A 27556-nucleotide genomic window follows, 5' to 3' on the forward strand; every position below is an offset into this window, starting at 1 on the left:
CAAGTTTGTCAAGATCCTTCTGTACCTTAAGCCTGCCTTCTGGAGTGTTGGCTATTCCTGCCAGCTTGGTGTCATCTGCAAATTTGATGAGTTCCCCATTTATTCCCTCATCCACATCATTGATGTTGAAGAGTACTGGGCCCAAAACCGAGCCTTGGGGTACTCCACTGCATACTTCCCTCCATGTAGATGCAGTTCCGTTGAGGACTACATGTTGAGTGCGGTTGGTCAGCCAGTTACGAATCCATCTAGTGGTGATGTTGTCTAACCTGTCTAAATGCTTTACAGCTCTCTCTAAGCAGTTTAGAGTCAACCTATTGCCCCCAACAATCGGGTCCTCATTTTACCAAGGATAGAAGGCCGAGTCAACCTTGAGCCTGGTGTGACTTGAACTGCCAAATTGCAGGCAGGCAGAAGTCAGCAGAAGTAGCCTGCAGTACTGCACTCTAACCACTGCACCACCAAGGCTTATCTCCTATTTACGACGTTCCCCATCGACTTGGCTTGTCAGAAGATCACAAAAGGAGATCACATGATCCTGGGACATTGCAACCATCCTAAATACGCGTCGGTTGTCAATCATCCGAATATAAATCACATGAGCATGGGGATGCTGTTAAAAGCTACGTGAAAAATGGTCGCAAGGCACTGTTTTCAGCGCTGTTGTAACCTCGGTCACTAAGCGAACTGTTGTTAAATCGAGGACTATCTATGCACAAGGGGTTTCCAAACGTGGCTACTTTTAAGACTTTAACTCCCAGAGTTCCACGCTGGCTGGAGACTTCTGGGAGTTGAAGTCCACAAGTCTTATAAAGTGGCCAAGTTGGTTGCCCTCCCCCTGCTCTAAATTAGCAAAGCCACATGCCCATCAAACTTAAAAGATGTATGAAAATGGGGAGCGCTCCTAATGGTTATATGCCCAAGACCCCCCCCCCCCTCCCATCAATTCTAACAAAAAGAGCATCACAGACCCGGATGATGGAATTCAGTTCGGGGGCTGTCACTTGCTTGGCCCGCTCAATGGCTCCCAGGACCTGCTGTTGGTGCTGGGGGGGCAAAGGAGAGGGGGGAGGGGAAGGAGAAAAAGAAGAAAATTAGAAGATGATACGAACCAATCTGCAGGAGGATGAACGACAGGGTGGGAGGGGGAGAAGGCAGTGCGGTTAGATGAGCCAATTTGTGCCAGAAAACATCATTTCCATTATTATAAGATGTTATCCAGATGTTCGGACTGGATTTGGCAATTTTTGGTCCACCTCTGGAGTCCTTCCCCAAGGACCTGGGATAGGCAGATGGGGAACGTTGGACGGTGTTGAAAGCCGGATGTTTCGCAATTGACAGATGGGGATTTTGTCAATGCCGATGATGGTCAAGAGATGCTCCAGATGTTTTTGGGGCTGTACTCAAGATGCCTACGACGATGGTAGGTCCTATCTTTGCTTTGTAGCATTATTATTCTGCCAATTCTCCCTTGCTCACCTCCACCAGAAGGTCCCAGGAAGCACCGTTATCTTTGTCCTCAACAGGGACCCTGCTTGAACCCACCTCCCAAAATGCCTGCCATTATAATCCGAGAACTTCTCAACTTCTCACCCTACACTCCTCACCTGAAGCAGAGAATGGGGGGGATCTGAAGGGGTAAAGGTTCAGATAGTGGGGCAAACAAGTCCCTTAAATAAGGCAAGCAGAGACACCCGGTTTTTCAAAGCCAAATTAGGGCATAAAAGGTGGCTGGGTGATGCTGAGCCAATCGCCAGGAGACCGTGAATTCTAGTTTCACCTTAGGCCTTAAAGCCAGCTGGGTGATTTTGGACTGTCCACCTGGAAATAGTGAGTTCTAGTTCTACACTTAGGCATGAAAGGCAGCTGGATTATTTTGGACTGTCCACCAGGAGAGAGTGAGTTCTAGTTCCACATTTAGGCATTAAAGCCAGCTGGGTGATTTTGGACTGTCCACCTGGAAATAGTGAGTTCTAGTTCCACATTTAGGCACGAAAGCCAGCTGGGTCTCTTTGAGCCAATCATTAGGAGTCTGTGAGTTCTAGTCCCGCCTTAAGCCATGAAAGCTGCTGGGTGAAGTTAGGCTAATCACTGGGAGAAGGTGAATTCTAGTGCCGCCTTAGGCATGAAAGCTGCTGGGTGACTTTAGGCCAATCATTGGAAAACTGTGAGTCCTAGTACTGCCTTAGCATTAAAACTGGCTGGGTGACTTTAGGCCGTTCAGTAGGAGACAGTGAATTCTAGTCCTGCCTTAAGGCATGAACGCCCACTGGGTGATTCTGGCCCAATCACCAGGAGACTGTGAGTTCTAGGCATGAGAGCCCACTGGGTGGCTTTGAGCCAATCATTAGGAGACTGTGAATTCTAGTCCCGCCTTAGGCATGAAAGGCAGGGTGAACTTGGGCCACTCATGTTTCCTGTTTTGGGGAAAACCAGAAGAAGGAGGGATGCTGGATATTTTTGCTGCCTTGAGTTATTTGTAAAAACAATGAAGACGGGATGTAAATGAATAAAAATCAAAGGAATAAAAGGAAAAGTTCCAGAGGAAAGAAAAGGGAATTTACCGTACCTCTTGCGACAGATAGGGCAAAACCTGGGCGCAAATGCCATTCAACCGCTTGACAATTTCAGCCTGAAATGGAAGATTACACACAAGGTTAACCCAGAGAAGGGTACTCCAATCAGCTACTTGGCAGCAGGAGACAAAAACACAATGTGCAAGTGCGTTTATGTGGTAGCAACCACCCAAACTCCAAAGCCAATTACATCACTGCAGCCTTTTGCCAGGGACATCATTAACAGGCTGCAAATGACCCAAAAAATGTGCACGGGTTGCGTCTTTTGCATGGTGCGAAGGTGACACACGCTTCCTGCCCGAACGTTGGACGACGTTTCTGCCTTAATGCACTGTTCAAAGACGCATCATGGGGGTTTGTGGTTTTCACACAATACTTCGAGCTATCACCCAATTTGTGGAGGCTGGATTGTGTGAATCCGTGCAGGCCCGTGTGCTATGTGGACTGTTGTGGCCCAGCAGGCGCCGTTGGAGCTGCCGATGGACTCCGATAGCGAGGACCCCTATGAGTCTGCTATGGAAGATGTTGAGGACCCTGGGCAGGGTTCAGACTCAAGAGCAGGGACCAGAGAGGCTGGTTGGCCACCAGGAGGTGCCTGAGGCATGGAGCAGTGGGGAAGATCAAAGGGAGTTTGCCCCTGATGCCAGGCAACGGTGGGCAGAGAAACGGAGGCAGCAGTTACGGAGACAGACTCGTAAGAGATAATCAAGCCCAGGTGGTTGTGGCTTGGCCCCTCCCAAGAGACTATATAAGAGGAGACTTTGGGAGGAGTCCTTTTGCAGGACACAACCGTTCGTAATAATCTGGAGAACTCCTTGTCTGGTCTGCCTTGTGTTCCTGTGTCTGTTGCGAGTCTGGGTTACTGCCAACGTCTTGCCAGTGAGTTGTGTTTGGGCTTTCAGCCAACAGGATTATAATTGCTGTGAATAAAGAGTGGCAAACAGCTAAGCCTGTGTCTGTGTTCATTACCGGATGGAGGGGAGCCAGAACAGTGGACCACGCCAATTTTAAACAGAATGAAAACAACTGGAGGTAAAAATGAGCAAAAGCCAAAGAAAAGGTGGGAATTATGTAGCCATTCTCAAATTGGTGGTTTTAAGATGGGTGGACTAACTCCCAGAATCACAGACAGCCATTTTGGCCAGGGAATTCTGGGAGCTGAAGTCCAGCTACTTTTAAGGCATACCAGCTCGGGCATTTTGGGAATTGAAATCCCCCCATTTTAAAGCATACTCGCTGGGGAGTTCTGGGAGTTGAAGTCCACCCATCTTAAAGTCACCATTTTGAAAAACACTGATGCAGTTAGCGACAAGTGTAATTTGCCAGCGTTCCCAATGAAAAGGGGAAATGAGTCTTTGGGGGATTCTGGTTCTCCTAAGAATGGGGTATGGGAATTGTAATTGTTACTTCACACAAATTCAACCTCACGGTAATTTCTCAAAAAAAAAATGCAGTCAGCTTCATGGTTTAACAACAGGTGTTACAAGAGCTGGCAGAAGTTTACTAGGCTACACCAGTTGTGGGTAACTATGGCCCTTTCACAAGTAATGAACATAACTCCCAGAATTCCTGAGCCAGCATGATGTGGACTTCAACTCTCAGAATTCCTGAGCCAGCATGATGTGGACTTCAACTCCCAGAATTCCTGAGCCAGCATGGCTGACTCAGGAATTCTGGGAGTTGAAGTCCAGAGGTCTTAAAGGAGCCGTAGTTAATCATTCCTGAGCTGCACAGTAGCCTAAAATTGCATTTCAATCAAAATAATAACAATATTAAGACAAGAATAAGGAAACGAGCTGGGTGGAGCTAATAAACCTGGCTTTTAATTAAATTTGTTTGCCTTTAGCACGGCATTTTGACAAGAACCAGGTGTGGCCTGCAGAGTTTTTGCAAAAGGAAGTCAGAACAGGTAGATGATGAACACGCAGGAGGAACAAATCGGATTAAGCTGCAATTTAATTTAAATGTCATTTAAATGAAATTTCAATTATATTTAGCGAGTGTCTGGTAGACACGCCCGGTTGCTTGTGAGGGCTATGCTTGGTTGAAGGGGTGGGGCAGCGGCCCTGGATATAATCTAAAACAGCCCGTAGTGGATGACCTGAAATGCTCCTCAAAGCATAAGGTAAGAAAAACCCACTCCGGCTTCAGCTCCAGGTACAGCAGTGGTAGGTTGCAGGCGGTACACCCCGGTACGGGCCTACCGGAGCCTGCCCGGAGCACCGGATACCGTTCCAGTACGGTGCTCCGTAGGGCCCACCCGCCCGCCCTTCTTACCTGTCGTTTAAAGCCTTTGGTGCTTCCACGCACGGCTTGTACGGCGCCCGTGCATCGCTCCGCCGAGCAGCTGGAGTGTCGCAGAGGCGCCAGTGGCAGGTAAGATGCATGCACGCTTTCATGTGGAGGATGCCGGGCCCCGTTGCAACCGATCCAGAACCCACCCCTGAGGTACAGGCAGTCCTCGACTTACAACAGTTTATTTAATGACCGTTCAGAGTTACCACGGTATTGGGGGGGAAAAAAAGTGACTTACGGCCCCTTTTCCCCACTCAACGACCACATCTCCATGGTCACGTGATCAAAACTGAAGACGTTTGATAACTGACTCATATTTATGACAACTGCAGTGCCCTGGGGTCACGCGATCCCTTTTTGCGACTTTCTGACTAGCAAAGTCAATGGGGGAGTTAGATTCATTTTGCCACCGGTTGACTAGTTTAACAATGGCAGCGATTTGCTTAACAACAGTGGCAAGAAAGGTCGTAAAATGGGGGCAAACTCACTTAACAAATGTCTCATCTGGCAACAGAGTTCTTGGGCTCAATTGTAGTCGTAAGTCGAGGACTACCTGTGTGAGGCAGCCTTAAAAGCCCCCAGAAGAATAATCTTGAAATCTCACCTGCTTATGCATTTCGATGTTGAGGCCATAGGACATCTCGTAATACTGGAAGGAAAAAAAGAGAGAGAAAATTAAAATATATGCTTGCTAGATGAAATCTAGGCCTGTCTTCTGTCTGGAGTTCTCCATACAGAATTTGAACTTATCTCCCAATTTTACAAAGAGAAGTAATCCATATTATGATCATGGCCAGACACAGCTTCTCTAAGGCGAACAATGGCCCCCTGGGCGACAAGATTAGAAACAGACGCAGTTGTGGATTTTCCGTCTCTGGAGGATTTTAAGATTCCATGATTGCAAAGAGCTAGACTAGATGACCCTTGGTGGTCCCTTCCCAGTTCCCAATTCTGACAGTAACCATCTGTCCTGCTCATTGCAAAGGGGTGGATTAGATGACCCTTGGAAGCCCCTTCACAATTCTTGACAGGACACTTTCTGATTTTCCTGCCCGTTGGCAAAGGGGTGGAATATAGATGACCTTTAGGGGTCCCTTCCCATTCCACAATTCTGGCACTAACTGGTTTTCCTGACCACTGAAAAGGGCTGGACTAGATGATATTTGGAGGTCCCTTCCCAGTCCTCAATTCTATCACACTAACTGGTTTTGCTGCCCACTGCAAAGGGCTGGACTAGATGACTCTTGGAAGTCCCTTCCTACTTAATGATTCTATGATTCTCAGCAACATGAAACAAAACACCACCTTTTGAATTTTGGAAGAGTAATAGCACACAATACAATTTCTCTGCCCTTTCCACACGCCTGCAATTTTGCCACACCCACAATTAAAATTCCTTCCTGGCACGGGATTTAAATCAAAGCTCCCCAGTGTGGCCAGCAAATTATTATTATTATTAAAATAGTTTTACTGTCGGGGCAAGAGAGGATGCGGAAGTGGGAAAAGGAGAAACAAGATTTACGAGGAAAAGAAATGGGTGAACCAAAAAAAAATTTGCCTAGTTAATCCTCACAACAGTTCATTTAAAGTTTCAGCTGCATTGAAAAAAGGGACCGTTTCTCACACTTACGACTAGCACCCCTGTTTTCATGTGATAAAAATTAGTGTGCTTAGTAACTGGGATGTATTTATCTTTGCAGGGGCCCAAGGACGTAGATGGCAAATCTAGACAGCATCCTAAAAAGCAGAGACATCCCCCTGCCAACAAAAGTGTGTCTAGTCGAGCCTCTGGTTTTCCCAGTTGGATGGCTGTGAAGGTTGGACCATAAGGAAGGCTGAGCGCCAAAGAATGGAGGCCTTTGAACTCTGGTGCTGGAGAAGATTCCTGCTCTGAGTCCCTTGGACTGCAAGGCCATCCAACCGGTCAGTCCTAGAGGAGATTAAACCCTGACTGCTCTTTAGAAGGCCAGATCCTGAAGAGGAAACTCAAAGACTTTGGCCACCTGATGAGAAGGAAGGACTCCCTGGAGAAGAGCCTCATGCTGGGAACGATGGAGGGCAAAAGAAGAAGAAGGGGACGACAGAGAATTAGGAGGCTGGATGGAGTCACTGAAGCAGTCGGCCTGAGCTAAAATGGACTCCGGGGGACGGTAGAGGACAGGAAGGCCTGGAGGAACATTGTCCATGGGGTTGCAATGGGTCGGACATGACTTCACAACTAACAACAAGGGACACGTGATCATCAGTCAGATTTACTTAAAAGCCACGTTACTAACTTAATAACTGCAGTGGTTCACTTAACAACTGTGACAAGAAGGATCATAAAACGGGGCAAAATTCACTTAACAAACTATCTTGTTTACCAACAGAAATCTTGGGCTTGATTGTGGTGGTAAGTCAAGGATTACCTGTATATAATGCGTGCATTATTGATTTTGGCCACATTGGCTCCTGCTCCTGGCCCCACCCACTTTGACTTTGGCCCCACCCACTTTGACTTTGGCCCCGCCCACAAGCCAGCTTTTGCTTGAAGAGAAGGCAATTTCCTCCTTTCTCCCAAATTGCATTTGGGAAAGGGAATTAAGATGTCAAGATCACGTGTTAATATCACTTTATAATGCCTTGGTAAGGCCACGCTTGGAATACTGCATTCAGTTTTGGTCGCCACGATGTAGAAAAGATGTGGAGACTCTAGAAAGAGTGCAGAGAAGAGCAACAAAGAGGATTAGGGGACTGGAGACTAAAACATATGAAGAACAGTTGCAGGAACGGGGTCTGTCTAATGTTTAATGAAAAGAAGGACTAGGGGAGACATGATAGCAGTCTTCCAATATCTCAGGGGTTGCCACATAGAAGAGGGAGTCAAACTATTCTCCAAGGCACCTGAAGGCGGGAGAAAAAGCAATGGGTGGAAACTAATCAAGGAGAGAAGCAACTTAGAACTAAGGAGAAATTTCCTGAGTGTTAGAACAATGAATCAGTGGAACAGCTTGCCTCCAGAAGTTGTAAATGCTCCAACACTGGAAGTTTTTAAGAAGATATTTTATAACTATTTGTCTGAAGTGGTGTAGGGTTTCCTGCCTAAGCAGGGGGTTGGACTAGAAGACCTCCAAGGACCCTCCCAACTCTGTTTTTCTATATGTTCTATACATAATTTTGCAGATCCTGTTGGAGGGCTTCCAAACAAGTTAAGACCAAGCCATGATTTTAGACACAACCAGGATGAATTCGGTTTGATCCTATCTCTGCCTTCCAAAGCAAACCAAAAAGAAATTTAAGTCATTAAAAAAAACCTTTTCTCTACCCAAAACCTCTGTTGCATTCATTTACTGAGAATAATATTTTCTCTGCTTTTCATTAAATCGTTCCTTGCACAACCTACACATTTAAGCAAGAAAACAAAATCACCAGCAACAGATGATCAAAATTCACATACCACTAGTCCTTGACTTATGTCCACTCACAGTGACTATTCAGGCCCCCCGCAACCAGGCTGAATTTATGGCCATTTGTAGCTTCCTGGGCTCACATAACTATTTCTTGTGACGTTTTTGGCAAAACACGGCATTTTCTTCTGATTTTTGGCAAAACCAAAAACCAGAGTGAATCATTAGTTCCTTTCATGACTGTGACCTTCATTTAATGGCTGCAGTGCTTCGCTTAATGACATCACAGGAAAGGTGTTGAAATCATGAAATAACACAACCCATTTGTTTTACTGCCACAAGTTATGACTGCGGTGGGCAGGCTCCATTAGCATTTATTGTCATTGTGTATCACGTATCTGATGAAATTGCTTACAATTTCATTACCATCGCAACTCAAAGGGTTGCCTTCACGGTCGTAGATCACATGGAGAAATATTAATTCCAAAATCTTGTGCCCAGAAAATTCAGGTTTTGTAGTCGAAAAGCCTGAATAGCAATAGCAGTTAGACTTATATACCGCTTCATAGGGCTTTCAGCCCTCTCTAAGCGGTTTACAGAGTCAGCATATCGCCCCCACAGTCTGGGTCCTCATTTCACCCACCTCGGAAGGATGGAAGGCTGAGTCAACCTTGAGCCGGTGAGATTAGAACCGCCGAACTGCAGATAGCAGTCATGAATGTATCCCTTCTACAGGTAAGTCCTCAACTTACAAATATTTGCTTAGTGACCATTCAAAATTAAGACGCCACTGAAAAAAAGTAATTTATGAGATTTTCACCCTTAAAGCTAACATCCCCGTGGGCAACTTGGCAACTGACTCGCATTTATGACAGCTGCAGAGTCCCTGGGTCATATATGATCCCCTTTTGCGACCTTCTGACAAGCAAAGTCAATGGGGAAACCAGATTCATTTAACAACCATGTTACTAACTTAACAACTGCAGTGATTCACTTAACTCTGGCCAGAAAGGTCAACTGTCTTGTTTAGCAACAGAAATTTTGGGTTTGACTGTGATCGTAAATAGAGGACCAACTTAGTAGATTGGTGTTTGTTATATGGTTTGAGGAGCCCGGAACAGCTCCCAAAATTCATTGGGGGGGGGCACAAAGTCAAAATGATTTGCTGGATATTAAAAATATTGTAAAAATATTAAATGTCATCAGCCTTTTCATTGGTTTTTTTTTTTAAACTAATGGGTTTTTTTCACGAGAAATATTTTATTGATGCCAACCTCCAATGAGTTTCATATTTGTAGTTTTAAGCCGATTCAATAAATAATTTTTCTACAAATGGGTCCATTTAAATTTTTAATACTGTAAATATAGCCTATGCCAACGAAAGCTCTGTTTGGGGTCTTCCATGACTTTCAAAATTGGGAAGGGGGCCCAAGAGCAGAAACGCTGACCTAGATTAAAATTAAAACTGCAATCCCGCACATTTTAATCCTCTTAACATCAGAGGGAGCCAAAATCTCTCCCCCCCCCCTTTGCTCCTTGCAACCACACACATTTATTTGAGTTGCCACCAGGCTGATTTGGAGCTTCTGGAATTATCTTGAGGAAGGGATAAAGGAAAACAAAAAAAAAAAAAATGAATTCAATCATTCCGGCCCGCCTTAACTGCTCTTGGAGGCCTCGGGAGAATTCAAAAACGCTCCTTGTTAAGGACTAGAAACTTGGCAAGGCAGAGGGCTTGGCTCCCTGGGGGGGTTCTGCCTTCTAAATGGAAGATGTGGGCGCCGGAGGCGGTTTGTGGCTTTCCTTGACTCTCACGAAAGGTTAGTATGTGCTTACAAGAACTTTTCTTCTTTTTTTTTTGCCCTTTTAATTTTAATTGAATTTCCTAGGAAATACAAAGCATTTTTATGCCTTATCTCTGTGCGCCAGAGGAGGTGCGGCAGCCTCTCTCTGGAAGGCCTGGGAACTGGTTTCACTCAAGGCCAACGACATCCATCACCTTGAGTTTTGGCAACAGCGGCAACAGGCACAGCTGGCCACCTCCAACTGGCACGTCAAGGAGAACCAGCTGTGTCCTGATAAAAGCTAAATAAATAAATAAAAATAAGCCAGGGAGAAATGCAGCTGCCTGGGTGACTTATGCAAAACAGTCAAGCCTCGGTTTTTTTTGCAAAAAAACCACCCCAAAACAAAACCACAAAAAACAAACCCTAACACACACGATAAGAGGCTGTACGGAGGACACAAAAGGAATTCGTTCCAGAAGGCAGCAGAATCCTTGTTCTCGCTTTTGGGGTCTCTACCTAGGGCGTCCTTAAGCTTCTAGTCCTCAAGAGAAAGGAAGGGAAGGAAAAAAGAAAGACGGAACGGGAACGGAGAAAGAAACAAAAAGAAAAAAGAAAGAAAAAAAGAAGAGAAAGAGAAGGAAGAAAGGAAGGATGGAGAGAAAGAAAGGATGGAAAGGAAGGATGGAGAGAAAGGAAGGATGGAAAGAAAGGAAGGAAGGAAGGAAGGAAGGAAAGAAGGGAAGGATGGAAAGGAAGGAAGGAAGGAAGGGATCCCCAGAACTGATCAATGATGAGATGGGGTAGTATCTAAATTTAATAAAGAAACAAAATTAAAATGGAATTCGGTTTTTGGATGGAGGGGAAGGAATCCAAAATCGGAATCCAACTGAGATGAACACCTTTTGAACGGTGTGAGAGAAGGAATGGATTTTCAGAGAGAAAAAACTGCAGACTACAGAAACCAGAAGCACCACTCAGATGACCCCGAGGACACAGAGAAACCTCCAAGTGCCCTCAACGACCCTCTCAAAGGATGCAAACGACCAGCTGTCTGCAAGGAATATAAATCCTTCCTTTCCCCACCATCCCAGTCAGAGCTGAAGAAGCTTCTTGGAGGAGAAGGGAAACGTCTTCAAAAGAAAAAACAAGAAAGTCCAGTTGCCTCTTGAAAAAAGAAAAAACAACTTTGGGACAACCATGAGCTGGAGGACTGAGAATCTCTACAGAATCCAACCAAGGCAGTAATTTGGGGATTTTTTTTTTTGGGGGGGGGGGGGAAGAGTCTTTACTTCAAAGGATTTGATTCCTTGGGGTGGGGGAAATTTGGTTTATATAGCCTCGAGCTTCCTGTCATCTGCATTTGAACAGAGGGTCCTGAGCTCCGCTTTGGTTTACAACGGAGGGGACTGTCCCCCCCCCCGCCACTTTTAATGTTTGGGAGGGTGCAGGGGGAGGGGGAGGAGGAACCATCTGCAGTTTTCCCTCAAGGGACTCGCTGCTCTTCTCGGCGGGAACACCCGCCCCCCCCCCCCCCGATCGCGAGTGCGAAACTTACCATCACGTAATGGCGCTGCATCTCCGACTTTTCGCTGGCCAGCTTGTCGCATTCCAACTTCAGGCTGTTAAAGAGAAGAGGGAAATTGGGTCGGTGGGCATGGGGAGATGAATCGGGGCTGGGGGCTTCTCTGCCGTTGGAAACATTGCCCGGATTCTGTTCAGTGACCAAATTTAAAATAGCACCGGGGAAAAAAGTGCCTGGCAACTGAGTCCTCGCGCTTACGACCATTGTAGCATCTGCCAGTCAGGTGATCGAAACCCGGGCACCTGTTGCTGAGCTTGAGATCTCACACCATCCTCTCTAAAAAAGTTATTTATTTAAAAAAAAAAACCAGAATGCAGTTTATTAAATATGCCTCCGTTTCCAACTGCATCCAGATTTTTAAAAATTTTAAGGATCAAAGAATGAAGATTTTCAGATGTTTAAGATTATTGCAAAATAATGGTTGGGTTCTGCAGTCCTTCGCAAAATACATAGAAAAGGGATCTCAAAAAGAGAGGAGAGGCAGATCCGGAGATCAGACTGGATCTCTGAATGATCTGCAACAGACTGGCAAGCATGTTTGATTTCAAATGAGGACTGCCTCACGTGGCAACTTGTGGACTTCAACTCCCAGAATTCCCACTCCTGATTTAAAGTATCAAACCATAAGCTTGCTGACTGAGGAATTCTGGGAATTGAAGTCCATCCATCTTAAGGTATGTGTGCTGGCTGAGGAATTCTGGGAACTGAAGTCCACCCATCTTAAGGCATGTGTGCTGGCTGAGGAATTCTGGGAATTGAAGTCCACTCATCTTAAGGCATGTGTGTTGGCTGAGGAATTATGGGAAATGAAGTCTTACAGTTGCTGAGGGTGAGAAACACTATTGTATCGCAGTGGTCACCTAATGGTGATCCATGGACCTCTGTGGTCCGCTAGAAAATTTTGGTGGCCCACAGAAAAATTATTTGCATTTTTTATATTGCACTAAATTAGGGGTCCTCAAACTATAACCGATAGGATGGATACGTGCAATGAACACTTGTGTTGCTGCAGAGTCTCCCCCCACCTTCGGGATCTTTTGTGTGGGTCGGAGGGGGGCAGAAATTCTGACTTGGGGTCTGCTTCAGCCTCCTGGTGGGGGGCTTTGGGAGAAGGCTGGAGGGAAGCACGGCTGGTGACGAAGAGCCGGAGGGCCTCGTTCCAGTGGGACTGCATCATGGCCTGGAGCTGGCTGACCATCTCAGCCCAGTGAGCCTCCAGGCGCCGGTACCTAGCCTTGCATTCCCGCAGGTGTTCCCTATGCTTGGAAAGCCTGTGCTCCTAGTCCTCAGGGAGGTGCAGTCAGACCCAATTTGAACTGAGCTGTTTTGCCAACTCTTTCTCATGGGGGCTGCTTAGCTCCAGCAACTGCTTCCTGTTGGGGCCCTAAGGAGCCCAGGTGGACATGTGAGGAGTGGCTGGGAGGGGAGGGGCGAGTCGAGACCGTTGAGGAGGTGCCCCTCGACATGAGTGACATCAAGTTGGCCACGCCCACCCGGTCACATGACCACCTAGCCATGCCCACCCAGCCGATCATTACGCAGATCCTATTCGTGGTCCGCGGGATTTAAAATTATGAATTTAGTGGTCCCTGAGGTCCGAAAGGTTGGTAACCTCAAGAAATCCCGGTGATCAAGAAATCCCGGTGACATTTTAACACCGCTGCACCAAGACTGAACACTGCTGTGATCCTCATAAGCAAAAATTGTGCAAATACATTCTTCAGCGATCAATCACGCCGAGTGTTTCTTCCCATGGGATCCAACCTTCTTTTCAATTTCAGCAGCTCCCACATCCTGGCCTAGGAATCATCGTTCGCACAACCGCGGGCTAAAAACTGGAGAAAACTGGGCGGTTTACCTGTGATACTGGGCCTGGAGCAACTGGAATTCATCTTTAATCCGGTCGCAGGAATCGGAAGTTGTGAACTTCAACTGCTGAGGCAGATGAGAAGAGGCCTGAAACAGAATTTGGGGGTTGGGTTGGTTAGGGGGTGGGTGGGAGAAGTATCCTTTTAGCCAATTAAAAACGACCCTGGGAGCCTGCTTTTAATTGTGCTTGATTTGGTATGTTGTTAACTGCCTGCTCAGGACGCTAGTCCTCAAGACTCCCCGAAGAAACCGTCCACTGCACTGTCAGGGAAACGGCATAAATGGTGGTTTAGGGGGTACTGTGATCATGCTTACACCCTACCTTATGATGTGGTTTGCCTTGGTTTCATCTTAATGAGACTACTCAAACTATCATTCGACATAATCCAAGAATCAGTCCTCAATACATTTCACACAGCAACATTTTAAGAACCGGTTTTGGACTAATAATGAACATTTTGAACTAGAAAACCAGGAGATTAGGATCTCGTGGATTTTAGGCCAATCCCTTTCTCAGTCTAGCCTACCTCACAGGGTTGTTGTTATGAGGGGAACAGGAGGTGGGGGCTGCCTTGAGTTACACAGATAAATCTCACAATAAAATAAAACGTTTTGGCTACCTGAAAAAGCAAGCGAACAAATAAAGAAATGGAGAATAAAATATAGATCCGAACTCATGCCTAAAAGTGATCCTCCACATGCGCCACAATCGAGCCCAAAATTCATGCTGCTAAGTGAGAAATCCGTCAAGTGAGTTTTGCCCCATTTTACGTCTTTTCTTGCCACATTTGTTAAGTGAGTCACTGCAGTTGCTGAGCCTAATAACGGCAGTTGTTAAGTGAATCTGCCTTCCCTGTTGAATTTGCTGGTCAGGAGGTCACAAGAGATGTTCGTGAGATCCTGCAACCGTCATAAACGCGAGTCAGTTGCAATTGCATCCCAAATGTAAACTGGGCGACCGTGGGGATGCTGCAACAGTCGTAAGAGTGAGAAATGGGTCACTTTTTTTTCAATGCCGTTGTAATTTCGGTCACAAAGTGAACTGTTGTAAGTCGAAGAGCACCTGTATTCTGCATGTAACCATGGGATGTACCATTTCCGAGTTTGAGGGGGGAGGGAGTTGTTTGCAAGTTCAGAGAAAGAAACCCAACTTCTGAGTTTTTTCTTCCTCTTCATCAATGTCAGAAAATAAAGCTATTTTGAGACATGCCTTTTCTTTCTAAGAAATAAATTTTATACATGGGGTGAGCACTAAAATGGGAAAATTTCTACCTGCAGGTTGGACTGCATCTAATCAAATACAACTCATTCACCTGTTGTGTAAAGCGATGCATTTACATTATTGTGTATCCATCCGGGCTGCAATAATCTTTTATGGCCACCAGCTGGCAGCAAAGAGATCCAGAAAGATCTCTTTGCTGCCCTCAAGTGGGTTGGATTATTTCTAAATTTTGTTGGTCCTTCCCAATTCCAATGGATTCTGGATGGCAGTACAAATAGTTCACCCCTTGTGAATATTTATTTCACAAATGTCTGTTACAACAATGGCTTATCACCGGTCCTCACACTTACGATTCCGTTGTAGTGTCCCAATAGGTCATGTGATTAAAATCCAATGGTTTGCCACCTGGTATATTTATGGGATCTGTATTTAGGGTGGTTTCAGATCCCTGGGGGATCATTTGTAACCCTCTCAGAGAGCAAAATCCATGGAGGAAGCTGGATTCACTTAATAACTGCACAATTCACTTAATGACCACAATGATTTGTTTAGAGCCGAGGTGACGCAGTGGTTAAATGCAGCACTGCAGGCTACTTCAGCTGACTGCAGTTCTGCAGTTCGGCTGTTCAAATCTCACCGGCTCAAGGTTGACTCAGCCTTCCATCCTTCCGAGGTGGGTAAAATGAGGACCCGGATTGTTGGGGGCAATATGCTGACTCTGTAAACCGCTCAGAGAGGGCTGAAAGCCCTATGAAGCGGTATATAAGTCTAACTGCTATTGCTATTAACAACTGTGGCAAAAAGTTCATACAATAGGACACAACTTGTTTCATGCCTGCACTGCTCAGTGACAGAAGTTTAATCCCAATTGTGGTCAGAAATTGAAGGCTACCTATACAGATCTGACAGAAATTTGGCTATTATTATTTCTTTTATTCATTAAACATAAAACTCAAGTCAAGTGAACATTTAAAGATTTGTCGCAAATACCACTGACTGGTGCTAATGGTTGATACGGGTTGCTGCCAGCGTCCTAGGTATCAACCAAGTACCTTTTTAAAATATATGTTCCAAGTAACGCAGTTTTTTGCAGTTCCTCTGGTGTTATTGCAGGAAGCTGCAATTAACTTGATGTGTTTTGTGAAATTCTTGAAGGTGGTACCAAGTGCCCTGATGACAATGGATATCACTGATTATTATTATTGTGTGGTTAATCTTTGGTGAGATTCACAGCCGTTGAGGCTGGTTGGTAGCTCAACAGCTCGAGTCCTAACCAAGGACGTAGAAACTGTTAAGGTAACGTCAGAGGATATAAGCTGTTCCAAGTAGGGTGGTTTTTTGTAGAATCAGAATGTTCAAGTCCAATAAATTTAGAATTTCGAAATAGCGAGGTAGCCCTTGAGGTATTGCTCCAATTATTATTATTATTATTATTATACAATTGTATCACAGCGGCCAGTTGTTTCGTCGGATTTGGTTACTAGTCGGGCCCCACCCAGGGACCTAGGACGTCGTAACGTATTTTTGTAATATGCGTGCAGATCCAAGCAGTGCGGCTTTTTGCATTTGACTGATGGTGATTTTGTCAATTTTTAACTGTTTTAAATGTAATTCCAGTGCTTTTGGAATAGCACCCAGTGTGCCAATTACCACTGGAATTACCACTGCTGGTTTATGCCATAGTCGTTGAATTTTGATTTTTAAGTCCTGGTATTTTGCGATTTTTTCATGTTCTTTCTCGGCGACCCTGCTATCACCTGGTATTGCAGGTTGGTATCACCTGGTATGATTGTGACCTTATTTTTCTCAACCAGTGCGATGTCTGGTGTATTATGCGCCAGTATTTTGTCCGTTTGTAGGCGAAAATCCCACAAGATCTTGACCATCTGATTTTCGATGACTTTTTCAGGCTGATGTTCCCACCAGTTTGTTGCTGTTTTAATATTATAATTTTTGCACAAATTCCAATGGATCATTTGTGCTACTGAATTGTGCCGCAATTTATAATCAGTCTGCGCGATTTTTTTACAGCAGCTGAGTATGTGATCAACAGTTTCATCAGCTTCTTTGCAAAGTCTGCATTTGGCATCATCAGAGGATTTTTCGATTTTGGCCTTAATGGCATTTGTGCGGATAGCTTGTTCTTGCGCAGCCAGGATTAGTGACTCTGTTTCTTTCTTTAATGTACCTGCTGTTAACCATAACCAAGTTTGTTCACTGTCCACTTTATCTTTTATTTTTTCCAGAAATTGGCCATGCAGTGCTTTGTTCTGCCATTCTTGATTTTATCGCATCTTTTCTGTATTCTTGTTTCGTCTTTTGGGCCTTCATTCCAATGGATCAGTGTTTTTCAACCACTGTGCCGCGGCACACTAGTGTGCCGTGACATAGTGTAAGGTGTGCCGTGGGAGAATTACTTTATATATAGTCAATATAGGCACAGAGTTAAATTTTTTAACATTTTCTAATGGTGGTGTGCCTCGTGATTTTTTTTCATGAAAAAAGTGTGCCTTTGCACAAAAAAGGTTGAAAAACACTGCAATGGATCATTTGTGCTACTGAATTGTACCGCAATTTATAATCAGTCTGCACGATTTTTTTACAGCAGCTGAGTATGATGATGATGATGATGATGATTATTATTATTATTATTATTATTATTATATACTTTATTCATTAAACATGAAACTCAGCCAATTGAACATTCAAAAATGCATTATAAATACCAGTGACTGGTGCTAATGGTTGATAAGGTTTGCTGCATCTTAGGTCTCAACCAAATACCTTCTTAAAATATAAGATGTTCCGAGTAGCACAGTTTTTTGCAGTTCCGCTGATGTTATTGCAGGAAGCTGCAATTTGTTGATGTATCTTGTAAAATTCCTGTATGTGGTGCTAAGTGCAATGACAATGGGTATCACTGTTACATGCTTCATCTATAGCCGTGTAGTTTCAATGGCCAGGTCGCAATATTTTGTGATTTTTTCTAGTTATTTTTCTTTGACTCTGGCATCTCCAGAAACAGTGATATCAATAAACTGTACACTTCGGCCCTCTACAACCACGATATTTGGCGTGTTGTGCTCCAAATGACGATCCGTTTGTATTCGAAAGTCCCACAAGATCTTCACTTTCTCATTTTCGATAACTTTTTCCACTTTATGTTCCCTTGACTTTCTGGATATGGGTAAATCATATTTTTACATAATGATCAGTGGATTAATTTAGCAACTCGGTCATGTCTAGCTTTGTAATAAGTTTGTGCGATTTTGCTGCATTCACATATTAAATGTGAAACAGTTTCGACTTTGTTATTGCAAAGTCGGCAATTTGGGTTGTCAGTGGATTTTTGTATCTTCGCTTTCATGGCATTAATTTTTAGTGCTTGTTCTTGAGCAGCCAGTATTAAACCTTCCGTCTTTTTCTTGATAGTTCCCATCTTAAGCCATGTCCATGTCAAGTTGTCATCACATTTTCCTTCAATATTTTTTAAGTGCTGTCCATGCAAAGCTTTGGTTTTCCATCCATTTAATCTGTCATCCAGCTGTTTTTCCTTATATTCTGCCTTTGTTTCTGTTGTTTTTATGCTGTTCTCCGTTTTCACAGCCTGCAGTAATTTTTCTGTACTTTGGTTCACATAATCATTCAAACTTCTTTTTTCTTCTTCTAGTTTGATGGATTTATTATTATTGCTGTTGTTGTTGTTATTATACAGGCAGCTGTCCATCCACAGGTGGCTACTTAAAACGCTCACCACATTGCCCAGAAATATCTGAGGCCTTTTAATATCCTGAAAACTACGTTTCCCAACTTCCAGACAGGTGGACTTCAACTCCCGTAATTCTCCACCATTGGCCACGCTGGGTGGGGGATTAGTGGAACAGAAGTCTCACCCCTGCCAATGGCTCAAGCTGGAAAACCTTTGGTTGAAAGACCTTTTAAAGGTAGCCAACTCACAATCATTCCTTCAGTGACCATTCAAAGTTACACTCATGGAACTTTTCACCCTTATGACCATTTTGGGAGTTTGGCAACTGATTCGTATTTATGACGGTTGCCGTGTCCAAGTAGGGGTGAGAGGGGGGGGTTCATGTGACCCCCATTGGTGACCTTCCCAGCCAGTTTCCGACAAGCAAAGTCAAAAGGGGGCGAGCCAGATTCGCTTAAGGACCACGATTCACTTAAGAATGGCGGCAAAAAAGGTTGAAAAATGGGGCAAAGCTCACTTAACAACGGCCATGCTTAGCAACAGGTATTTTGGCTTCAATTGTGTTCTTAAATTAAGAACTACACTGTAATTTGATTTGTTTTGATATAACACAGGTCCACCTGGATACATTAGTTTTATATCTCGACAGCTGCAAACGGATGTTTTAAAGGAAGCATCAGATTTCAGCAATCCAGCTAGTCCATTTGCCTTTAGCAATTGCCAACAATTAGTGGTTTTGGGGGGGGGCATCGGTGCGTCTCCTATTTTGGGTGGTGAACACCAGTATTACATCTAGTCCTCGACGTACGACCACAATTGAGCCCAATGTTTATGTTCTTAAGTGAGAAATCTGTCAAGTGAGATTTGTCCCGTTTTACGACTTTCCTTGCCGCATTTGTTAAGTGAAAATCACGACAGTTGTTAAGTTAGCAACACAACTTAACGTTAAGTGAATCGGCATTTCCATTGACTTTGCTTGTCAGAAGGTCGCAAAAGGGGATCACGAGATGCCACCGTCACAAATACGAACCCTTTGCCAAACATCCAAAGTTAAATGATGTGACTATGGGGATGCTGCAACGGTCGTAAGTGTGAAAAATGGTCACGGGTCCCTTTTTCCAGCGCTGTTGTAACTTTGAACAGTCACTAAACGAATAGTCGTAAATCGAGGACTACTTGCATTTTTTCCCCCTCATCTACCCCCATTCACTGTTGCAGGCCTCCTGGTAATCCACAGGCTGTTTTAACACAAATTTGTTAAATTAGTCACAATTGGAGTGTCCAAACATCACCCACAGTTAAGTTGTGACACAGTGCAAATCACAAGGTTATTGGAAAGGGGGAAAAAGCCCATTATGGCTTAATAGGATGTGGACATCGCCAATTCCAAACACATCTATGAATGCTACACATACATTAATTTCATTTATTTAATGCATCAATTTTGGTGCCAGCAAAACTTTTATTTTTATTTTCTTCAATCATGTCTACAAAATCTCTTTGGGAAAAAAAACTCTTCAGTCTCCAAGTCAGCTCTTCCTTCCTTCCTGGTTTTTCTACACAAAATTAGCCAGCACAACCTGGGGACGGAGACTTGCAATCTTTTTCCATGTTTGTTGACCTGGGGCTTGGTACAAGGAAAGTTTTGAGTGGGTGGGACACAAACCAAGAGTTGGCTTCCGGTTGAAGTCTGGGCCTTCTCCTTTGGAACAGCAGAATTTAAACCTGCTTTCCTGTAATCGGAAATCCGGTGACCTTCCCCCCCCGCCCAAAAAAATTCATTCTATTCTTTTACATCCTATAAAAATTGGCTCCCCCCCCCCCCGCTTTCCTGCAGAGGCTTATTTCCCACCAAGCAGAGGGCAAGATGGCCTGTTTTTTTTTTTTGGGGGGGGGGTTCATTGTAAGGGGGAGATCCTGTTTTGCTTTCATCTATTTTTCAACCCATAGATATCAGAGTGCAAAGTAAGGGGGGGGGGGAGAAACTGAGTTTAATTTATTTATATAGCCCCTTCCGGTTCCCCCCCCTATTTTGCAAATCCCGTCATTTCTTCTAACCCAATTCCACTTTTCTTACTCTCAAATCCATCTGAACCCCCCCCCCCTATTATTCACGGCCCTGAATGGGACTTTCCGCTGGCGCTCCCAAGCCCACGTTCTCACCCCCAACTGGAACTCCCCTCCTCAATGAGGACTAGTTTCTTGACCCACACTCATCTTCTCCACTCATCCTGCCACCACTGGGGCTTCATGCACTTTTCTTGGAGTCCCCCTTCCATCCAGGCCTACTCCCCCCCCCCCGCATCTTTGACTGGAGGGGGGGCATCACTGGGGTGCCCATTCCAGCCCCCTTCTCTCTCTCTCACCAGCCCCAGGTCCACACCCTTCCTTCTATGCCCCAATTCTTGGCTTTCCCTCCACCCACCCACCCACTAAGAATTTTTTGTTTGTTTTTAGGAAGGGGGGGGGAAATATCTCTTGCAAGTGGAACCCCCTTCCCCAGAAACCCTCTCCCTTCTGGCTGCACCTCCCGCACCTGGTTCCCCCAATCCTCTTTTCCCTCTTCCCCACCGCCCCCCCCCTCCCTCCCTCCTGCATTTCCCCTTCCTTTATATGCCAAAGGCTCCTTTGCAAAACTATGGAGTGGGAGGTGCGGGGGGGGGGGGGGGGAGAATCACGGCTTGCAATCTCCAATATATGCCCCCCACCCACGCTTAATATTGGAGGGGGCTCTCCGAACTCTGGCCACCCCGATGCCCATGCTCCCCTGCTCCCTCCGCCTTTTTTTTCCTCTGCCCCCCTTTTCTCCCCCCACTCGTGTTTTTTTCCTGCCCACGAGGGTCCGTGGCTTACCATCCGAGATTCCTCACCCCCCCCACCCCGAGGGTCCCCGATCCTCAAGGCACCCGGCGGTATTTGACCGCCCTCCCCCTCCTGCACCCAACCTCCCCCTCCCTCCCGCATTCCCACGACGCTCCTCCCCGGGCCCCGAGCAAGCAAACCCCCCCCCCGCCGCCATGCAGCACCCCCCCCACAATCCTCCTCTTCCTCCCCCTCCTCTTACCGAGTGCCGGCTTTGCGGAAACATCATGCCAATCGGGCAGCCGAGCCGGAGGCAGGCAGCCGGCCGCTGCACCCGCCTGCAAGCCGCCCCCCTCCTCCCCCCGAGCGGGCAAAGGCGGCCGAGGAAGCGCAGGAGGCGGACTTCGCACCCGAGTGGCCTTTGTGGGGCTAAATCCCGCCGAGAGCCGGAGCTGCTGCCGCCTCCTCCCACGGAATCCCGGCCGGGAGAAAGCAGCGGCGGGCGGTGATTGCAAAAGCGGGGAGGCCCCGGCTGCTGCTTTGAGGGCCTGGCCGGGCTTTTCCCTTCTTTGCAAAGGCCGGAAGGACGGGAAGGGCAAAGCGGCGCCGTTTCCCCGGGCCTCGCCCGCGCTTCCCTCGTCCGCTGCTGCCGCCGCCGCTCCTATTGTCTAATGGCGGCTGCGGACCCCCGCGCTCGCTCCTGCGGCTGAGCGGCAGCACCACCTGCTGCTCCGCCGCTGCATTTCCCAGCGCGCCCCCCCCCCGCCCCGCCCTTTGCACGCCGCCTCCCTCCCCCCCCCTCGCACGCGCCTCCCCCCCCGCAGGCCCCGCCTCCCCCTCCGCCCCGGGGCTGTGCGCGTTCCGGCAGGCGGATGCAAAAAAAAAAAAAAAAAAAGGTGGGGGGGATTTAAAAGGGGGGGGGGGAGAGAGAGAGGGAGCTGGAGAGCCGCCGCGTGGCTTGGCCTCGCGCCCCGCCCGCGGGGAGGAAAGCCTCTTTGCAAGGGTGCGTGGATGGGGTTCGATCCCGCGTATCGCCCCCCCCTCCGCTCCCCTCTTAGAAACCCACGCGTGGACGGGGTCGGTCTCGCTCAGATAGTTTCCCCTTTCTACTACTACACACACACACGCACGCCAGTCTTTGCACCAGTGCGTAAACGAGGTCGATCCCGGATGTCCTCCTCCCCCACTCTTTCCACCAACGGGGTCGATCATGGATTTCCCCCCCCCCCCCACTGTATGCACCGACGCGTGGACGGGGTCGATCCCGGATATATTCCCTCCTACCCCCCCCCCCCGGGCCAGTCTTTGCATCAGCGGACGGGGTCGATCCCAGGTATCCCCTCCTCCACCCTTTCCACCGACGGGATCCATCCCGGATATCATATCACTCCCCCCATTCTACCCTCCACGGACGCACCGATGCGCGGACGGGGTCGATCGTGGATATACCCTCCCCCACTCTTTGCAAGGATGTGTGGAGGGGGTCGATCACGGATATTCGATCACTTCCCCGCACTCCGCGGATGCACCGATGAGTGTGTGTGTGGGGGGGATCACGGATATCCCCTCCCCAGCTGTTTGCAACGGTGCGTGGACGGGGTCGATCCCGGATATCTTCCCCCGCTCCCCTCTTAGAAACCCACGCGTGGACGAGGGCGGTCTCAGATAGTTCTACTCCCAACCCCTGCCTGTTTTTTCCCCAGTGGGTGAACGGGGGTCGATCTCGGATATTGCTTCCCCCACTTTCCACCGATGGGGTCGGTCGTGGATATCCTCCCCCACTCTCTGCAATGGTGCGTGGAGGCGGTCGATCCCGGATCCTCCCCTCTTAGAAACCCACGGTGGACGGGGTCGGTAGGTCCCAGATTGTTTCCCCCTCCTACGCCCCCCCCCCCCGTCCTGCACGGACGCACCGATGCGTGTACGGGGTCGATCCCGGCTATCCCTTCACTATCATGGATATCACCCCATCCCCTCTTAGAAACCCACGCGGGCAAGGGGTTGGTCCCAGGTAATTTCCCCCCCCTTCTGCCCCCGCCCCCCGGCCAGTTTTGTATCAGTGCGTGGACGGGGTCGATCATAGTTACCCTCCCCCACTCCACGGATGCGTGGACGGGGTCGATCACGGATACCCCCCCATCTGCCCTTCCCCCACTCCTTGCACCGATGCGTGGACGGGGTCCCAGATAGTCTCCCCCCCACTCTGTCTCTCTCCTCCCCAGTCTTTGCACCGATGCGTGGACTAGGTCGGTCCAGGATATCCCCTCCCCCACTCCTTGCACCGATGCGTGGACGAGGTTGATCACGGGTATCCCCCCCATCTGCCCTTCCCCCACTCCTTGCACCGATGCGTGGACGGGGTCGATCACGGATACCCCCCCTCTGCCCTTCCCCCACTCCTTGTACAGATGCGTGGACGGGGTCGATCACGGATACCCCCCCATCTGCCCTTCCCCCACTCCTTGCACCGATGCGTGGACGGGGTCCCAGATAGTCTCCCCCCCACTCTGTCTCTCTCCTCCCCAGTCTTTGCACCGATGCGTGGACTAGGTCGGTCCAGGATATCCCCTCCCCCACTCCTTGCACCGATGCGTGGACGAGGTTGATCACGCTTATCCCCCCCACTCTGCCCCTCCCCCACACCTTGCACCGATGCGTGGACGGGGTCGATCACGGATACCCCCCCATCTGCCCTTTCCCCACTCCTTGCACCGATGCGTGGACGGGGTCGATCACGGATATCCCCCCCATCTGCCCCTCCCCCACTCCTTGCACCGATGCGTGGACGGGGTTGATCCCGGATATCTCCCCCTCCCCACACTCTACCCCTCCCCCACCCCTTGCACCGATGCGTGGACGGGGTCTATCCCGGATATCTCCCCCACACTCTGCCCCTCCCCCACTCCTTACACCGATGCGTGGACGGGGTCTATCCCGGATATCTCCCCCACACTCTGCCCTTCCCCCACTCCTTGTACAGATGCGTGGACGGGGTCGATCCCGGCTATCCCTTCACTATCATGGATATCACCCCATCCCCTCTTAGAAACCCACGCGGGCAAGGGGTTGGTCCCAGGTAATTTCCCCCCCCTTCTGCCCCCGCCCCCCGGCCAGTTTTGTATCAGTGCGTGGACGGGGTCGATCATAGTTACCCTCCCCCACTCCACGGATGCGTGGACGGGGTCGATCACGGATACCCCCCCATCTGCCCTTCCCCCACTCCTTGCACCGATGCGTGGACGGGGTCCCAGATAGTCTCCCCCCCACTCTGTCTCTCTCCTCCCCAGTCTTTGCACCGATGCGTGGACTAGGTCGGTCCAGGATATCCCCTCCCCCACTCCTTGCACCGATGCGTGGACGAGGTTGATCACGGGTATCCCCCCATCTGCCCTTCCCCCACTCCTTGCACCGATGCGTGGACGGGGTCGATCACGGATACCCCCCCTCTGCCCTTCCCCCACTCCTTGTACAGATGCGTGGACGGGGTCGATCACGGATACCCCCCCATCTGCCCTTCCCCCACTCCTTGCACCGATGCGTGGACGGGGTCCCAGATAGTCTCCCCCCCACTCTGTCTCTCTCCTCCCCAGTCTTTGCACCGATGCGTGGACTAGGTCGGTCCAGGATATCCCCTCCCCCACTCCTTGCACCGATGCGTGGACGAGGTTGATCACGCTTATCCCCCCCACTCTGCCCCTCCCCCACACCTTGCACCGATGCGTGGACGGGGTCGATCACGGATACCCCCCCATCTGCCCTTTCCCCACTCCTTGCACCGATGCGTGGACGGGGTCGATCACGGATATCCCCCCCATCTGCCCCTCCCCCACTCCTTGCACCGATGCGTGGACGGGGTTGATCCCGGATATCTCCCCCTCCCCACACTCTACCCCTCCCCCACCCCTTGCACCGATGCGTGGACGGGGTCTATCCCGGATATCTCCCCCACACTCTGCCCCTCCCCCACTCCTTACACCGATGCGTGGACGGGGTCTATCCCGGATATCTCCCCCACACTCTGCCCTTCCCCCACTCCTTGTACAGATGCGTGGACGGGGTCGATCACGGATATCTCCCCCCCCCCACACACACACTCTGTCCCTCCCCCACCCCTTGCACGGAAGCGTGGACGGGGTTGATCTCGGATCGCGGAGAGAGACCGAGTGGGGGGAAGCGCCGGATCTTCCTTCCCTTCCCCGGGCAATGGTGCCAACTCGGTGGAGGGGGGAGGGCAAAGCGATGGCTTGGAGGTGACTGCACGAACCTCCCCTCCTTCCCCCCCCCCCCCGCTTCTTTTTCAATCAAACTCCTGGGTGCGGCTGGCGGCTTGCAAGTGCGGGGGGGGGGGGCAATCGGGTTGTGCAATTTGGGTTTTTGAATGGCAGGGAGACGCGAAAAGGAAGGGAGGGCAGCGATCGGGTCTCCGAGCCTGCTGGGTGACGTCGAGCCTTACGTCACGGGGGGGGGGGTTGGCAGTGAAGTCATGGATGCCACCTTGGTTTCCCCCTGCCCCCCCCCTCTCCCTCCAAGCAAGCAGGCAGGGAAAATGTAAGAAATACATAGAGTGCACCTCACTTTGTATCCATTGTAAAGCATTGGCTAAGCAGCGGAGCCCAACATTTATGTCGTTAAGCGAGGCATTTGTTAAGTGAGTTTTGCCCCGTTTTACGACCACAATTGTTCAGTGAATCAGTGCAGTTGGTAAATTAGGAAGCACGGTTGTTAAGTGAGTCTGGCTTCCCCCACGGACTTTGCTTGCCAGAAGGTCGTGAAAGGGGATTTGCGTGACGCAGCCACCGTCGTAAATAGGAACCGGTTGCCCATCGTCTGAATTTTGATCACGTGACCACGGGGAGGCCACAACAGTGGGGTGAAAAACGGTCCTTAATCACTTTTCCCGCTTTTGGCGTTGTTACTTTGAACGGTCGCTAAATGCGATCGGCTTTTCCAAACGTCTGACAAGCAATGGGGAAGCCAGGTTCACTTAACAACCGTGTTACTAATTAACAACCGCAGTGATTCACTTAACAACAGTCTCACTTGGCAACAGAAATTTTGGGCTCAATTGAGGTTGTAAGTCGAGGACTACCTGCAATACATGCAAAAACATGTTTTTTTTATGATTGTTGTGAGCTGCCCAGTGTGACTGAGAGCTGGGCAGAACAGATGTTTAAGGCAAGAAATAGAGGCAGGTAGTCCTCGACTTACGACCACAATTGAAACCGTGTTTATATTACTATTACTGTATATCTTTTAACTCTCTGCCATAACTCTGCTAAACAACTACTTCCCGCAACACTGTTTGGGTATATTATTATTATCCTTCCCATCTTTCTTAATATCTTTCTTAATATCTATCTCCTTATCTCATGGCTATAACATTGTTGCTTGTATCTTACGATTTATATTGTTTTATTGAGTATCCTAGTATGATTTCTGTTGATTGCTTATTTAGTATCCTATGACCTATCAGTGTTGTATCTCATGAGATCTTATGCACCCACACGTACCCAATAAAGAATTCTGTTCTATTCTGTTATTCTAACGCTATTCTATTCTATTCATTCTTTATCCCCTATTCTATTCTGTAATTCTATTCTATTCATTCTTTATTCTATTCCTTTATTCTCTATTCTTTCCCTTATCCTTTATCCTCTCCTATCCCTTACCCTTTATCCTTTATTCTTCTATCCCATCCCTTATCCTATCCTATCCTATCCTATATCCTACCCTATTTATTCTATCCTATTCCTTACCCCTTATCCCATCCTATCCTATTTATTCTATCCTATCCCTTATCCCATCCTATCTTATTTATTCTATCCTATCCCTTATCCCATCCTATCCTATTTATTCTATCCTATTCCTTATCCCTTATCCCATCCTATCCTATTTATTCTATCCTATCCCTTATCCCATCCTATCCTATTTATTCTATCCTATTCCTTATCCCTTATCCCATCCTATCCTATTTATTCTATCCTATCCCTTATCCCATCCTATCCTATATATTCTATCCTATTCCTTATCTCTTATCCCATCCTATCCTATTTATTCTATCCTATTCCTTATGCCTTATCCCATCCTATCCTATTTATTCTATACTATCCCTTATCCCACCCTATCCTATTTATTCTACCCTATTCCTTATCCCATCCTATCCTATTTATTCTAGCCTATTCCTTATTCCATCCTATCCTATTTATTCTATCCTATTCCTTATTCCACCCTATCCTATATATTCTATCCTATTCCTTATCCCTTATCCCATCCTATCCTATTTATCCTATTCCTTATTCCATCCTATCCTATTTATTCTATCCTATTC

At 47.8% G+C, this 27556-nt stretch overlaps 1 protein-coding gene across 2 annotated transcripts in view; it reads right to left on the reverse strand.

Annotated features, from left to right (window-relative positions):
• Positions 1–21988, reverse strand: part of TLE5 (TLE family member 5, transcriptional modulator) — a 28934-nt gene extending 6946 nt beyond the window's left edge. For both annotated transcript variants that reach the window (XM_032226443.1, XM_032226360.1), the window contains exons 1-6: positions 21491–21988; positions 13485–13582; positions 11600–11663; positions 5476–5520; positions 2570–2632; positions 972–1046 (exon numbers count right to left, since the gene is read on the reverse strand). In XM_032226443.1, the coding sequence (XP_032082334.1) occupies positions 972–1046; positions 2570–2632; positions 5476–5520; positions 11600–11663; positions 13485–13582; positions 21491–21517 (372 nt within the window). In that variant the 5' untranslated portion in view covers positions 21518–21988. The remainder of the gene's footprint in view (positions 1–971; positions 1047–2569; positions 2633–5475; positions 5521–11599; positions 11664–13484; positions 13583–21490) is intronic.
• Positions 21989–27556: the final 5568 nt, after the last annotated feature.

Source organism: Thamnophis elegans, chromosome 1 (assembly GCF_009769535.1).
Source record: "Thamnophis elegans isolate rThaEle1 chromosome 1, rThaEle1.pri, whole genome shotgun sequence".
Classification (NCBI taxonomy): Eukaryota; Metazoa; Chordata; class Lepidosauria; order Squamata; family Colubridae; genus Thamnophis; species Thamnophis elegans.